At 39.0% G+C, this 16,417-nt stretch overlaps 1 protein-coding gene across 3 annotated transcripts; it reads left to right on the forward strand.

The window, feature by feature from the left end:
* The first annotated feature begins 1,040 nt into the window (after positions 1–1,040).
* rnf128a (ring finger protein 128a) lies at positions 1,041–13,332 on the forward strand. Of its 3 annotated transcripts, none has more exons than XM_010895416.4 (7): positions 1,041–1,504; positions 6,080–6,327; positions 10,270–10,341; positions 10,644–10,726; positions 10,885–10,981; positions 11,231–11,396; positions 11,681–13,332. In XM_010895416.4, exons 1-7 carry the CDS (start codon positions 1,093–1,095, stop codon positions 11,788–11,790), a joined length of 1,188 nt encoding a protein of 395 aa, XP_010893718.1. In that variant the 5' UTR covers positions 1,041–1,092; the 3' UTR covers positions 11,791–13,332. The 3 variants fall into 3 exon arrangements, with proteins under 3 accessions (XP_010893718.1, XP_010893716.4, XP_010893717.4); XM_010895414.5 differs by lacking the exon at positions 1,041–1,504 and adding an exon at positions 5,115–5,631; XM_010895415.5 differs by lacking the exon at positions 1,041–1,504 and adding an exon at positions 5,115–5,631 and having other exon boundaries at positions 11,231–11,388.
* The last annotated feature ends 3,085 nt before the right edge of the window (positions 13,333–16,417 follow it).

Here is a 16,417-nt window from a genome sequence, read left to right on the forward strand (position 1 = left end):
GAAATGCTAAATGTTTTCTTATGCCTTATCATAAAGACAAGCTACATGGGGTTTGAATGATTTACATGGAACTGTGCACAAAGTTATATAATTATAGAGTATACATTTTACACTTCCTGATAGTAAATTATTTACGCATAAATGTATAGTGTGTACAAATTTATATTTGGGGTTTCAAACCATGGGTATGATGTATACAATGGCCATAATGGTATATTATTTCTCACCATACTTGCAGTAGTAATTTTCACTCTTACTTTTGGTACACCAACCATTTATATAGCTCAGTGATTTTCCTATGCTATTCAGTTTTTTTCAGTAAAATTTTAGTAACCAGGAAGTTGAGATTTTGCTGGCCCCTTCTGTCATTGTTCATCTATGGAAAGATGATTGGCTTTCTACTTATCATTAGACTACTGCAACTCTCCTCTTTCCAGCATCAACTCTTCATCTCTCCATAAGTTAGAAATGGTTAAAAACCTAGCAGCCAGACCCACACCAAGTACTGGCAGCACATCACTCCTATCCTCTGGGAGCTCCACTGGCTCCCTGTCCCTCAGCGCATTGATTAGAAAATGTATGTGTTGTCCAATTTGCTTTCCTAGGTTGTTGTTTGTTTTGTACTTGTTGTAAAGCATCATTGGGTTGTAAAGCGCTATGTGAGTGTAATGTTTTATTATCCAACTATTACCGCAGGTATCATAAATATTTGTTTATATTATAATGCAACATGTCTTCTTATGGCTCCTTTAAATCCTGGTAGAATATTTCCTCCATACTTTCAGTATTCTAATGGCCAAAACTAATGCAGACAGAGTATGATTTGTTGGATTGCAGTGCAAAGATATATTGTCAAATCACTAAGTTAAAATAAATGCTGTATTATCTTTCTCAGACTAGCACTTGAAGTTACAATTGGCCTACTCAAATGGAAAGCTAGTGAGCAACGTCCACTAAGATAAGAACACAAATTATGTAACTCTAGCTCTACAGAGATGGGAGGTGTCAGTTTACTCCCTACAGTAAAACGATCCACGTAGCTGGTGAGCAGGAAACAGGGCATGCCTTATCCACAAGTGCTGTGAGAGGAACATGGAGCGTACAGGCAAACCTGCTTTTAGCTTGGTCTTATTCACATTGCTTTGCTTGATAAGTGCTCAGCACGCTGCGGCACATATGGGATTTTGGAGAGCTACTGTCCATACGCGTTACTTGAACACGAGTAACAACCAGCCAGTGTTTCAAAGCTGTGAGTGTGGATTATATGGGGCCCAATCTCCTGTCGTCAACGCTTTCGGAAAGGTAACTCTTCCTATCTCAGATCCCTTAGCCTGTGATCCACAGACTGGCTTTAATGGTTCTGACCCGTGGATAGCCCTTATTCAGAGGGGGAACTGCACATTTGCTGAAAAGATCAAGGTTGCTGCTGAGAACGGGGCTGCCGGTGTTGTTATTTATAACCTCCCTGGTACAGGCGATTGGGTGACCCCCATGAAGCACCACGGTGAGTGATTGTTTCACTTTTGTCTTTTTCCCCTTTGTCTGATAAATCAGATTGTTATGAAAGCCTGACAAACACAATGAAGAAATACAGGTTCCGCAGCTGCCTGAGACCAGAAATTATTTGTTTGGAATGCAAAGATACAATTTAAAAGTTTGTGGGTGTGCAGTACTTTTAAAACATAAACCTGTAATAAAATTAACATTCCTTTCATTTGGTAGGGCATTACATGTAAAGTAGACCAGACAAGTGCTTGATTTTCAGGAAAGAACCATCAATAATTATAATTGGCAGCACTGTGGTTAAAAATGGTATTTCCACTTTACCTCTTGGCACAGTTGTTTGAGGGCCATTTCAAAATGTTCCATGCATTTATATGAAATATTATAAACACATTCGACACCCCAGTGAGTGTCTGGGCACTTCCCTATGATGGTTTGCCTTTTCAACAATGCAACCAAATGTTTATGTCAATCTTGACAAACATCCAGGGCTTGAGAATTTTTGTATCACTTCCTTGTATTGTCCACAAGTATCGGTTTCAACCGCATGACTAACTGTCCCAAATTACAAAACTTGCAGAAGAAACATTTGTTGATATGTCAAATAGCCAGGGAAATATAATGTAGGATAATGAACATTGAGAGGGTCATTCTATTGACATATAAGACACAGTTTGGATCAAATGGTCAGAGATGAAGGAAGTCATGTAAAACCACCTACATACTCTTTAAGGGTGTTGTTTCACCAGTGGTATTCTGAAATATTCACATAAATAATAAATTGTCAACATTTTGAACTAAACAAATAAGACTCCCAAAATATTTGTAAAAAGCAACACGTTCTATGAAATAACCATTTATTATAGGAATTTTAAGGAAATCCAATGCTAGGTTCAGCGACCTCGAAAATAAAATATATTATTTCCAGTAACAACCCACTGGTCATTATTGATTTTTGTAATAGTTGGAAATCAGACTGCAAGTGTGCAACAACTTGTTCAAGAGAGGGAGCCATATTATAGCACTTTGTCATCAGCATAAAAATAAAATGTTAAATTTGTTACAGATTTCATTTATATACAGATGAATAAATGGGACCCAAACTTTAACTCCATTGTGGACTACAATAAATGTTGATTTTATTTTATCATTTACAGTGGCCTAGGTTCTGTTGCTAAGGTCATTTTAAAAACCAGAGGCAAGTTAAATTGACCAGGTCCAATTAAGATTTTTCACCCAGACTGAGTGATCTACTGTATCAAATGCCTTCAACAAGTTATCAAACAAAGCAAAACAGTTACATTTCTCATCCAAGGCTTTCACGATATAATTTACAACCACTGTAGTTGCTTTAATAGTATTGTGCCCAGATCTAAAACCACATTGAAATCAGTTCAAAATGCAATTTTTTCATGAAAAGAAATGTACCAGTTTACTTCCCAATGCCTCCCGGATATTAGCTAGGGGTGACTACTTTGAGAGAGGGCTATAACTATCAAGGGCACCAATGTCACCACCCCTATGCAGGGGGAGTACACAAACTTTAGGGATAATCCCTGAAATATATGTTAGATCAAATAAATTACTCCAGAGATAATTGGTTCAGCACTAACCAAAAAGCCTAGATCTAGAGTATCAGACCCTGTGTAGTTGTTTTTTTTTTAGATTCTTTAGCTAGCAATGAAGAAAGGATCCCTTTGTTTTGGTGAACAGACTCAGTGAAAACCCTCTGATCTTAAAATCCTAGGGTTCCTGCATAACTACTCAATTTCCATGTATTCCTCTACCATTTATTCCTCTGTCATTTGGAATGTGTGTAGACGTTCTTTCCAAATGATCCCCACCTGCAATTAAGTGGCAATTAAAGGTTTCAAAAATTGCACTTTGATCAGTATACAGAGTCCAAAACTATCTGTTGTTGCAGCGTGGTAGCAGCATTGTTCTTCAGGGTTTTTCAATGTTTTCCAGAATTTGCCGGGACATCCATTACAGTTAGATAGTGTATAGACATGGTTTTTACCTTTGCTTTTCTAATACATTTTATACATATGTTCAATCAATGTCTTAGAAGTCTGCTTGTCCAAACTAGAATTTTTGTTTCTAGCCATTGCCCAGGCCACATTTCTTTCATGAATAGTATCAGATATTTAATAATTTAACCAGGGGTTGGATCTGTTCTTGACTCTTATCCTCACTATTATGGATAAAAAAAAATCATCACAGAGATTGATTCCTGTCTGTTTTGTTGAGTGTCCCACTCAAATTGTTAAAAATGTGCCTGTTGAGCCACAACTGAGCTACAGATTTTGGATGTTTACTTCTAGGCTGTGAACCAAATGTCCATCAGACTTTCCACACATTTGGTGTCTGGGAACGTGATTAGATCAGGATGCACTAGTTTTGTGAATATAATTGTTATTAGTGTTAGAAATGTTGTGTACAATATAACACGCCAAGACCTCAGACATTTTTCCATGTTTTCTGAGATAATTTGCACTTATTGTATCGTTTTTCTTTCTTTTTCTAAGATTGTGTACATGGTTGATGGTGGGTCATTTAAGAAAAAAACATGTTACGTCTTCCCCTGGTTGCATTCTCAGACTAAACCTAAAATGTTCATCAAAACTATTACGAAATACATTAGGATTAAGCAAGACCTGTTACCGTCCATGTATGGTAACATGGGATAAGACGCCCCTGGGGTATGATGTAACTCTCACAAAAAAAAATTCAACACCTCCTCTGGCTCCCACTAATCAACTACACTTAATCAACTACAAATTTCCTCTGTATCATCACACCTTCTCAGCCAACTATTTAAAAAAAAAAATAATCTGAATCGCATTTTAAGGATTGTTGGGATTTAAAATATTGTCTTATTTAAACAATAATTTAGTTAAACTGTATGAAAGGAAGGAAAATGTAAGTAGGGTTAAAAAAAAACAAAAAAAAAAACAGGACCAATTCTTTAAAACCCTAAGGCATTATCTTCTATTGGGATAAGATTCCCTGGGGGGCAACTAAACCCGTGGAAGGGTAGCTTACCCAAGTCTCTGGAAAAATGCAATTTTCCTAAAAAAAGAAATGTGCTTAAATACAAATGAATCTGTCAACTGTAACTATTTATTTTATTTTATAATCCATTACCCTAAGCATAGCCATCTTCAACATACAAAAAAAATCACTAAACATTTTTGGGTCAGTAAATAGACATTGATCTCCCCCAAACCTCCCTACTCAGTTTGCCTGGCTTTAGTGTATCAGAAATGTAGCTCTTAAACCAATGAGTTTACTCTTCAGCTCTGAAACTGGTTTGCCGTTGACATGATGGAGTGAACTCGAGTCCGTGACTAGAATTGTTTCCTAGCCGGGGACCAAGCAGTAGTGTTATTTTAAATCAGCTCTGTTATGGGTTATGTTATTGTGCTATGTTTACTTTGTGTTACCTATAAACACGAAAAAGGACGAATCCCAAGGTTTAAAATATATGTTGCCTCCCCTTTAAAAATCAGATGGGAGTGTATTGCTCTCTGACGTCTTAATGAAATGCAGCACTCTAGATCTAGCTGGTTCACCTGTCAGCGGTGTTACATCAAATGTTCGTAGTAAGTGGCTGCCAACAACTTTGTTTTTCAAAAAGTCTGATAGCTGTTGTTTTATCGAGTGTTCAACGTGGAGAGAAACAAGTGACCAGCGTCGTACACAGGATTATGGAACCTTTAGCGGAACGATATCTGTTTTCATGGTTGTTTGTGGCTTCAAGTCTTCAGGTGTCGAGTTTACATTTTGCAGAAGCGACTTACATATGTACAGCCTACCTGAACGTATCGTTTATTGATCCTGTAAACAACGAAACCATATGGCAAGTGGAAAGCGGAGTATATGGGCAAGATTCTCCTAAAGTATCGGTGATTGGGGACGTGTATGTAGCTGATCCAGTTTATAGTTGCAAAAGTGATACTTTATATGACGTGCCCAGTCGGTCAAAGGGGTGGATCGCCCTAATTCAACGCGGCCATGAATGTACTTTTTCGGAGAAGATTAATGTTGCGGCCAGAAATGGGGCTATTGCAGCTGTAATTTTCAACAATATTGGTACAAACAACGTAATCCAAATGTCGCACCCAGGTATGTAATGTACCTTCAGCTACAGCAAGGTGGGCATGTAGGCCTACTACGCTCAGCATTTCTCGGCAACTTCAATCCTCTACCAGTAAATGTTTTAATGAAACATCTACCCGAATGATCACGGACCCTAATGATCATCGTCTGAAGTTGTTGACGTCGGTGTTCATTCAGTAACTAATAAAAAATATATAATGCACTTTTTATTGGATTGCTGAAAAAGAAAATACCCTCTATTGTCTGTATCCACGTGGGGAGGTGGAATGATGTTATGGTTCAGCTGAGACAAGTATACACCGTGTCAGTCCGGCCTCATTAAGTAACTCAATCTCACAAATGTAGTGAATATTGGAATTTCGTTGAGAACATCTGATGGTATGGTTATGGCCCAGACTGTAAATTTGTCTGAAGAGATTGTTTCTTCATACTTTACCTTTCCCCCTGATTACAGGAACAGGAGATATGGTTGCCATCATGATTGGTAACAGACAGGGCATGGAAATAGTTGAGCTGATCAAGCAAGGAATTCCAGTCTCGATGGCCATTGATGTCGGCCAGCAACAAGGACCTTGGTTGAGCCACTACTCAGTCTTCTTCGTCTCCATCTCCTTCTTTGTGGTAACAGCAGCGACTGTGGGCTACTTCATATTTTACTCAGCGCGCCGCCTCAACATCGTTCGTCTACAAAACCGCAAACAGGTTAGACTCCACTCTGTAACAAAATGAGGGCAATTATTTGCCTTATATAAACCGGTTTTACACATTCCTTTGATGGTTTTTACAAGTCATAGTTGTTTCTCTTGAATAGCCTTGAAGGGTAACATGAAGCTAGTTGGGATTTAAGATTCTTAGGCAGGGTAGTTCAGAGAATATTTGTTTTAATCAGTTGTAAGTTGAACTGTATAGTTAAACAAACATGTTTCTAGACTGCTAGCAAATATCGGAATGACTTGTTTGGCAATGATACTAGTCAGTGAAACCGATTGCTTTTGATTAGTGGTATAGTATGACTGGGCAATTGTTTCCCCCTCTTTGCAAACAGTATCTCATGTACACATCCCTTCTGTCAAATGTGTTTCAATGAATTGGGACACTATACAACACTTTAGTTAGGTCACACAGTTTGAGGTGTATCTGCATTCTTCAGCCATTAGACGGATTCTGTTAACACTAAAAACAAACCCCTGCCAGTTGAGTTGGTTTCGGTGACCGCTCATTTTATATAGAAGTGGTTTATCTATTCAGTTAGTGCATTCATCTTGAGATAGGTGGGACAACCACACAACACAATAGAAAGTATACATTTGTAAGGATTTATCTATCAGCTAAGTTAGTGCTACAAGGAGAGAATTCTAATCAAATGATACAATAGAACAGTGGTTCCCAATACCGGTCTTCGAGTACCCCTAACAGCACACACATTTGTTTTAGCCCTGGACAAGCACACCCAATTCAACTCAATGACAGCCTGATAATTAGTTGACAAGTTCAGTCAGTTGTGCTTGGCTGGGGCTACAATGAAAATGTGTACTGTTGGGGGTAATTGTTGACCGTAGTTGGGAACCACTGCAATATAATATGACATTTCATGTATATAACACCATAATATTTATACAGTGTGAAACAAATGTTTGGGTTTTGTACTTTGAATGATGCACCAATCCATCCAGGCTTTTAAAAGAGAGTTCTTACCAAAAATGGTATAATGTGGCCATTTTTCTCTATTTCACTGTGACATTTTGACCTTAAATAATATGGAAACATGATAAAAATATAGGCAGGTCTCATTTTTTCGCTGGTTTAGTGTCTGTGATGGAAGGATGTTTACTGTAGGGAAAATGCGGCGTTTCATTCAAGGTAACATTACTGAAAAAAACATTCTGCTTTGCTAACAATATTTCCCCTTTAATATTATTGGATGTGGTCTCTTATGCAAGTTATGTGGATAAGGACCGCTATCTGCAAGTTATTGGTACTGTTCTTACTTTTTATTACTCCTGCATATAATAGGGTGTAACCTTGACTCTGACTGACAGATCTTCATGCGCTGTTATTTTAACAACAGTTTACCTGCCTTTTTGCTTGTTTTGTTATGTCCGAAAGCCCCCAGTAGTCTAAGAGCTTCTCTTCTTGTGGATGATTGTGTTTTATTCATTGAAGCTCTGTAGACAAACTGATAGAAAGGAGTGGGTTTTGAGTGGGTAGCTGAGAAGTTAGAGCAGCGCTGACTTCACCCACTGAGCAAGGACTTTATCTTGAAATGGCACCATTGTTTTGGCTGTAATGATATGCAAACTTCTAGCTCCATGTATGCATTGTGAATGACTGCAACATGCCTCTTTCAAATCCACTGTTGAATAGTGCACCTCTAGTATATACATTTTTACAATTGTATCTGCGCTGTCAGGATTGTGACAAAAACAACCTAAATCCTAATGTTTTCCCCATCACTATTTAAAACCCTCATGTAGTGATGGCGGGAAAACATACAGTTATGTTGTTGTATTATTTTTGATGGTAATCTGTACCACAATCAGGGATCGGGTGTATTCTATTTAATTTCTAATCAATTTAGAAAGTAAACCAAGTTCCAGTTTTTATTTTTTTCTTATTCAATTATTTAACTAGTCAATCAATTCATTTGAATTAAAATAATACCATCAGCACACTGGTTGTGAGAACAGATGATGCTGTAAGTTGTTGCATAGCCAGTATGGTGCTCTTTCTGGTCTAAAGATCAAATCCTAATACTCCGCTGATGGGGCCATGGTCCTAATACCGCGCTGATGGGGCCATGGTCCTAATACCGCGCTGATGGGGCCATGGTCCTAATACCCCGCTGATGGGGGCATTGATGGGGCCATGGTCCTAATACCCCGCTGATGGGGGCATTGATGGGGCCATGGTCCTAATACCCCGTTGATGGGGGCATTGATGGGGCCATGGTCCTAATACCCCATTGATGGGGCCATGGTCCTAATACCCCATTGATGGGGCCATGGTCCTAATACCCCATTGATGGGGCCATGGTCCTAATACCCCGTTGATGGGGCCATGGTCCTAATACCCCATTGATGGGGCCATGGTCCTAATACCCCATTGATGGGGGCATTTAGTAATAATGGAATATGACAGTATTGGGAAAAAATGCATTGTTTTGTATTTAGCATCTGGGTTTTGATATACAAAATAATTTAGTCCATTGGAAAGTTGCAAGTTAGACACAAGTTTTAAATTTTCCGGTGACCTACTTAGCCAGAAACACTTTCATCTGAGCATGCCCAGTTGATATGACCTTAGAAACACACTGCCTCATTTGGAATGAGAGATTTGAATAGAGCAAGTCCTGTTGTTTTCCTCTTCTTATTAAAATAATTTAAGGAAATCGTCCTGGACATTTACTTTCCCCTGGTTTTTTTGGCTCCTTTTGATTTTGTATTTTAATATATTTTTATTTTATTGGTTTGCTTTGTGGTTGATTTGTGGTTAACGTATTAGCGTTCATTAGCTGCAACTCTGCTTTCTTTGGATACCAACAGGAATGCATTTCAGAACCAGTTTTTCATCCCCACCTGATTTGGTTGTGATTGTCAGCAATGTTTTTATTTGTTCCCTTTTCTTTAAGCAACAATATTTGTAGTTTAAACGAAGACTTTCAAACTCTGACATTTTACTAATATATTTCTAGTCTCCCCAAAAGTTTGTCCATTTCATGTTAAAAAATAAAATAAACTTGTTAATCCACTTTCTGGAGTATACCCTCCCCTCTAGACAAACTATACACACCTTTCTCCATTTTAGAAAATATAGTGTAAGAGTACCAAGGTTTTGCATACCTGCAGATCGACCGGTGAGTTGGAGAAGACCAAAGGCCGAATAAAGTTGAGCAAAAAACTCCAGCACACTGTACATAACACTCTATTATCAGAAATAGATTTATTAACAACATTCTTAATAATATAGTAGAAAATATAGTATGACATATTGCATTGTAACCTAATGCAGGAATCACCCTGATATTCTCCAGAGATCCCGGTGTTGTGTCCCTGTGATGCCTCGTTGTGTGTATTCTAAATCCCCTTGCATAACAGGGATTCTTCCTGTGAGCCTTTGTGCACATTGTTGTCTTGTTGCCATGGTGGAGCTGCATGAGCACAGAGCAATCAGTCATTAATTGTATGTACAGAATGTTCAAAGCATTATTTTATCTTTTAAAAAGAGTTTAGAGTGTAACCAGTAGCAGTGTCTCTTGAAATTGTGCCCCTGGCCTGATGTATGTACATCAGCTGTTTTGCCATCTATATAAGCTGATGTAACAATACCAATACAGGATCTCAGGGTACAGGCTTAATGACCCACAGTAGGATTTCTAATGAAGGTTATGCTTCCAGGTTACCTGTGTTCCAACTGGGAATACAAGCTTTCTACCATGACCTTATTGCTGTGGTCGCAGTAAAGTAACTGAAGTATTGTCTCTGTAGTTGCAGAATGTTTTCTTAGTTATCTGTGTTGTCGTTTTTCTGTTTTCTCCCCCAGACAAATTGATGAACATGCTTGACAATATGTAGTCAAAGGAATCAGAATGTAATTTAAAAAGCAACCTGCTCATGTTCTAATCCTGAACACATTATTCTCCAACAGAAGCAGCTCAAAGCTGAAGCCAAAAAGGCCATTGGTCGGCTGCAAGTCCGGATGGTGAAACATGGAGATGAGGTATAGTTGTATTACTTGTGTTCCCCCCCCCCAAATACTTCTGTTTCCCCCCATTACTCAGACTACACGATGTCACTGACAAATGTACAACATGGTTGTTTAGGGCCACAGGCCTCTGTGAGCTTGTTTACGTTATGCTACATTTCCAGAGAAAATTTGAAGAAGACTTGAGATGCTAGGTTATTTAGTTGTGCAGATATTAAGAGAGTATGCAACACATTTTTGATAGACGACCCCCCCCCCCCATGTTTTGCATGTGTGAAGAAAACTTCCTTCAATGTATTACCTAACCTGTTTTTCAGGAGACTGGGCCTGATGCTGATACTTGTGCTGTGTGTATTGACGCATACAAGTCTGGCGACGTGTTAACCATTCTCACCTGCAAGTACGTGCTTAACTGCAGCTTCTCTTATCTTGTTCTGTGGCTGGTTTAAGATGTAAAAATGGTTTAGAAGATGCCTACCCAGGTCTGTCTTTTCAGTTGTTTTTCATTCTGTGACGCTAATCAGGATTCCTGTGGGTTTGTAATGAATTTTATTTTAGTCATTTTTTCCACAAGACCTGCATTGAGCCCTGGCTGTTGGAGCACAGGACCTGCCCCATGTGTAAATGTGACATCCTCAAGGCCTTAGGAGTAGAGGTGGGTATTCCCCTTCGCATCATGTCTTCTGTGTTACTCTGTTCTTTGTGAATAACCTTTGTGATGTGCTTGATTAAATTATTTTGTAGATTAAACCAAGTATTATAACTGCTGGTTTTAATAGTTTAAGGTGAATAGATTGCTCTCTGCCCACTTTGTGTTTGAACACCCATAGTGGGACCTGAAATGTCTGTTTGTGTTCATGAACTTGACGATTGATGGATGACCGTCTGTGTTCCCCCGGAGCAGCCAGAAGAAGGGCCCAGTCCTCAAGTGATCATGCTCCCTCCTGAAACGAGGCCCTTCCCCAGGATCCCAGAAGACGCCCACAGTGAGACGGCTTCCTCAGGCTATGCTTCTGTACAGAGCACAGAAGACCACAGCAGCCCAACAGACGAGAGCAATATGTACGAATGTAAGACACAATTGACAAGAGTGTCTTTGTTAACCTTTTCGTTAGGGTAGTTAGATTGCTGCTAGTAGATGTGACGTCCACTATAATGTCTGTTTGTGATCAAACAACCCGTGTTGTTACTTTCTGCGTCTCAAGTGCCTCTTCCGTGTTCTCTTTCTTTCGTTTGCCTGCATATTGACCTAGCTATGAGTGATTGTGTCAATATTGTCTTTCAGGATGGTTTTTGTTCTATTTTCTGTCTGCCCTTGAAGAATTATTGACTGTAAGTCATGTTTGCGTTGCAGCGTTGGGGAACCAGCCTGATCCTGGGTCAATCCAGGTGGACATCCAGCCCCATTATGACAACCTGGGCTTCGAGTGCGACTCGCAAAACCACCGGGAACCCCGGACATGAACAGCGTGCCTACTTTAAGCATTGGGGCTTACACCACAATTACATTCAAAGGCTTTTTTTTCTGTGGTCATCGAGCAAAGAAAGCCAGGTCTGTGATTATTCATAGGAATAGAGGGCTCAACCTACCTATGCATACCGTTTTAAGATTAAGTTGATGAGGAAATTGTTCAATGCACTACCAGTGTCTGAGTTAAATGGTTCTGTTGATCCTTGTTTATGTCCAGCTTCACTGATTGAATTTAATTGGCTTTTTAATCAGTTGATTTTTCAATTTGATAAAGGTTTCTTAAGATTTTAGTGATAATGCAGGATTGAGATGTATATTGTTAGTCTACTCACCCAGTCTGCAGAATCAGAATCTAACTAATTGATTTCATTTGCATGTCCCTGCGGGCAACTTGAAGTTTATTGAAGTTAGCATTGTTAGCTTAGCACAAATTCTGGAATTCTCTCTACCACTTTCTTTATTGTACCACTGAAACAGTTACTGATTTTAGATTTTTATTATGCTAATTTAACACTCACTACTATCAATATGCTTGAGTCTGTTCTGTTCTATATGAACCAGTTCTCATGTCAACAGGGATTCTACGTGATTTGCACAGTCAGTTTCAGACCTTTACATTCCCTAAATCTACAATAAGGCAGTAGTCCTTCAGTACAAGGTTTTTTTTTTTTTAACAGGTTTGCTGCTTTGCATGTTTTCTGATCCCATTTGTTACTTGGCAAATTATTTTAACAGAACAGTGCTATTCAATCTCTGTTGTACCTTTTTGGTATGTCTTCTAAGCATTGATGATTTTCTTATGCAAGTCATAAGCATAGAATTTTAGCATCTCTCAAGCACACTTGGTTTTTCCTGGCTTAGCAGAGGAATGCATAAGATGTGAGGAAATTCCTTATTGGAAGTATAGATGTGTCTGTACTTGTACGTTTGGGTTGCAACTTGCTTATTCATATTCTAAAATGAAGGACTGCCTGAAGGACTGCTTGTGACATTACAATTTTTTACAAGCTCTTCCCTATTAGGACCACTAAAATATGGAAATATTGAGTCCTAAAGGGTATGGTAGTGAGAGCATCTCTTTGAAACCCTGGCTTCATGCAAGGGTTATTCTAAAATGTGTTTGAGTAACTACCTGGGCCTTTTGGGTGTGCCTTAAATTGAGTCACCGGATTCAAGAGATAATTACATGCTATCCTACTTTTCATTAGGGAAAGGCAAAGATTGCACTGTACATCTTCAACTGATTGTGATTGCACTTTACATGAATGAATTTATTACGTTGTCAATACGTGTCAATGTTTTTCAATTTTTATTGGTCTTAATTAACCTTGTTCAGCCTTTCTAGAGTTTATTCACATTATCGTGTTTTGCAATAAGGGAAAAAGGGTATACTTTATTTACTTTGACTCAGTTATATGGGAAATGTGATGTATCTATTCATAATAAATGATTTATGGATATTGTAAATACATTTTTGTTTGATCAAAAATATTGTGCTAATTTTGTTAAATTAATTAAATGCATTTGTTTTGATCTTCATTCTTTATGTAATTAGTGATCTAGCGCCATGCCCACCACTGTCGAAGCCATGTCCACCATTGCCCATGTACTGCTGTAGCATGGGTTTGAATCTAACCCTATCTTTCAGCCAAAATACTCTCCTTTACCACCTCACTTTCATGTCAATTAAAGCATTAGAAATACCTGAAAAACTTGGGGCTAGCTGCTGGAAAGAGAACTGCTGTTCCATTAATTGTTTAAAAACACAATTTAAAACCACCCCATCTTTTGTAATTATGTTGGCCGGTGGTACTCAAACCTCGCCTAAGGGGCCCCGGCAGTATTCAAGCACTAGCATATCCAAAGCATATGTAATCGTCCAGCCCTTAACAGCTTGAGTCTAGGGCTACAAGAGAATAGTGTAATGGCTGGGGGTCCCCATTAGAGGATTGAGAACCACTTATGTAGGCTAAAAAAGCACTCAATATAAAGGGTAATTAAAGATGCTAAATAATTGTTCCTTTCATGTCCTGATTTTGACCTTTCCACGCTCTGTTTCTTTAACTGTTCCTTTTGTTGCTGGCCGAAGCAGCCTTCGCCTCCTGCTTTGGGGCTATTTGTCTATTTGGGGTTGCAGGCAGTTGAGTTAAATAAAACTTTTCCAGTCTTCTGCTGCCTCTCTACATACTTTTGGAAGCATGTTGGTGGCATCTATTTCAAAGTGGGCATATATTTTTCAAGAAATAGTAAGATGTCTCAGTTTCAACATTTAGATGTGTTGTTTTTGTACAATTTTCTGTTGAATTTAATTTAATGATTTACACAACATTGTATTCTGTTTTTATTTACAGTTTTGCAGCATCCCAATGTTTTGGTGGGTACAAAGGGTTGTTTTTTTACTATAAATATAAGGTTCCATCATTTCTTTTTTTGGTGGAGGGGTTCTATAGAAAACTGCAATCAAACGCTACAAAAGCAATGCTAATTCAATGCTCTACTTGGTTGAAGATTTAGAATTTCTTTAACTTTGATCAACATTAGTAGACCTTGGGAGTGAAATGTTAAGCAGCAGCAGAGCCCCCTGTCTCCAACTGCTGGCTTTGCTCTGAACCATCCCATGGTACTTACATTACAACTGCAAAGTAAAAACTTTCTAGCACACTTTGATAGCTTTTTCTCTTCAAATGCTCTTTCACATGTGAGCTGTGACTGCAAATGGATTCTTTACTTAAATCATGAAATGACCTTTGAATATCTCTTTAAATTGAGCCTTACAACCTTACTCTTGGAACATGGATTTTTTTTTTAGAACTGCTTTATCATAAAAATACATTATCATAAAACATATTTTTCAAATATAAGTGTGAAACTATTATTGGAACCCTTTTAGTGAGTACTTTGTGCATCCTCCCTTTGCCAAGATAACTGCTCTGAGTCCTCTCCTATAATAATGAGGTTGCAGAATATATGGAATGGATCTGAGACCATTCCTCCATATAGAATTGCAGCAGATCCTTCAAATTCCGAGGTCAATCAATCAATCAAATTTATTTATAAAGCCCTTTTTACAACAGCAGTTGTCACAAAGTGCTCTACAGAGACACCCGGCCTTAAACCCCAAAGAGCAAACAACAGTAGTGTTGAATTTCAGTGGCTAGGAAAAACTCCCTAAGAAGGCAGAATTTTAGGAAGAAACCTAGAGAGGACCGAGGCTCAGAGGTTTGACCAGTCCTCTCCTAGCTGTGCCGGGTGAGATTATGAGTCCAATTGGAATAATTAATACATTTCTCTGGGCTAAATCCAGAGGCTATTTGATTTTAGACTAGGTCAGAAGTATAGGAAACTGAGAAAAGTTAGAAGTGCATTCCTCATATCCCCCAGCACAATAATATAGCAGCGTAACACCTTGGAACTGAGACGGGGGGGTCCGGCGACACTGTGGCCCTACCTGGGGGAGGCCCCGGACAGGGCCCAACAGGCAGGAAATCAATCCACCCACATTGCCAGGCATCAACCAAAGGAACACCCACCAATCCCCCTGAATGAGGGCCAAGTATTGCCAGCAGTGTGCAGCCCAATTGCACAAGTGCGCAACAGAGAGTCAAGAACAAGCCAGTGACTCTTCCCCCGAAAGGCATTGGAGGGAGGGCATCCCAGTGGCGATGAGAGCCCACCTGGCAAGACAGCAAGGGTGGACAGTATCAAGCCTACTGGTCACCTTCACGCCCCCGGGTCAGGCTACACCTAATTATAAACCGTGCTGAGTTTTTAGTAGCACTTGAAAGTTTGCACTGAGTTTGCATTTCTAACCTTAATTGGCAGATCATTCCACAGTAGTGGAGCTCTATGAGAAAAGGCCCTGCCGCCAGCTGTTTGTTTAGAAATTCTAGGTACAATTAAAAGGCCTGCATCTTGCGATCTAAGGTTACGTGTAGGTATGTATGGCTGAATCATTTCAGCAAGGTAAGTAGGAGCAAGTCCATGTATTGATTTATAGGTTAAGAGTAAAACCTTAAAATCAGCCCTAACCCCAACAGGCAGCCAGTGTAAGGACGCCAGGACAGGAGTAATGTGTTCAAAAATAATTCTAGTTAGGATTCTAGCAGCCGTGTGCAGCACTAATTGAAGTTTATTTATTAATTTGTCTGGATAACCAGAGAGAATAGCATTGCAGTAATCTAGTCTAGAAGTAACGAAAGCATGGATGAATTTTTCTGCATCAGTTTTTGATAGAAAGTTTCTAATTTTTGAAATGTTTCGAAGATGAAAATAAGAAACTCTTCTTGGGTCCTAAAACGAGCATTTCTGTTTTCCATGAGTTTAAGAGCAAGAAATTCTCTGTCATCCACTTCCTAATATCTGAAACGCATGCTTCCAAAGTAGCTAATTTAGGGGCTTCTCCATGCTTCATTGAGATATATAACTGTGTGTCATCAGCATAACAATGAAAGTTTACATTGTGATTTCAGATTACATCGCCCAGAGAGAGCATATATAGTGAGAACAATAATGGGCCCAGAACCGAGCCTTGAGGAACACCAAAGCATACATTTGACTTGCCATCCACACTAACAAACTGAGATCTTTCAGATAAATAAGATTTAAACCAGGCTAGAACAT

The sequence above is a fragment of the Esox lucius genome, chromosome 7 (assembly GCF_011004845.1).
Source record: "Esox lucius isolate fEsoLuc1 chromosome 7, fEsoLuc1.pri, whole genome shotgun sequence".
Taxonomy (NCBI): domain Eukaryota; kingdom Metazoa; phylum Chordata; class Actinopteri; order Esociformes; family Esocidae; genus Esox; species Esox lucius.

What these genes read in the sequence shown, in the direction of transcription:
- rnf128a (XM_010895414.5), top strand. Translation starts at nt 5,214, where the DNA reads ATGGAACCTTTAGCGGAACGATATCTGTTTTCATGGTTGTTTGTGGCT. An exon ending in TTAACCATTCTCACCTGCAA is followed by an intron (nt 10,727 to 10,884) that starts GTACGTGCTTAA and finishes ATTTTATTTTAG; the next exon opens with TCATTTTTTCCACAAGACCT. An exon ending in CGAGAGCAATATGTACGAAT is followed by an intron (nt 11,397 to 11,680) that starts GTAAGACACAAT and finishes TTTGCGTTGCAG; the next exon opens with CGTTGGGGAACCAGCCTGAT.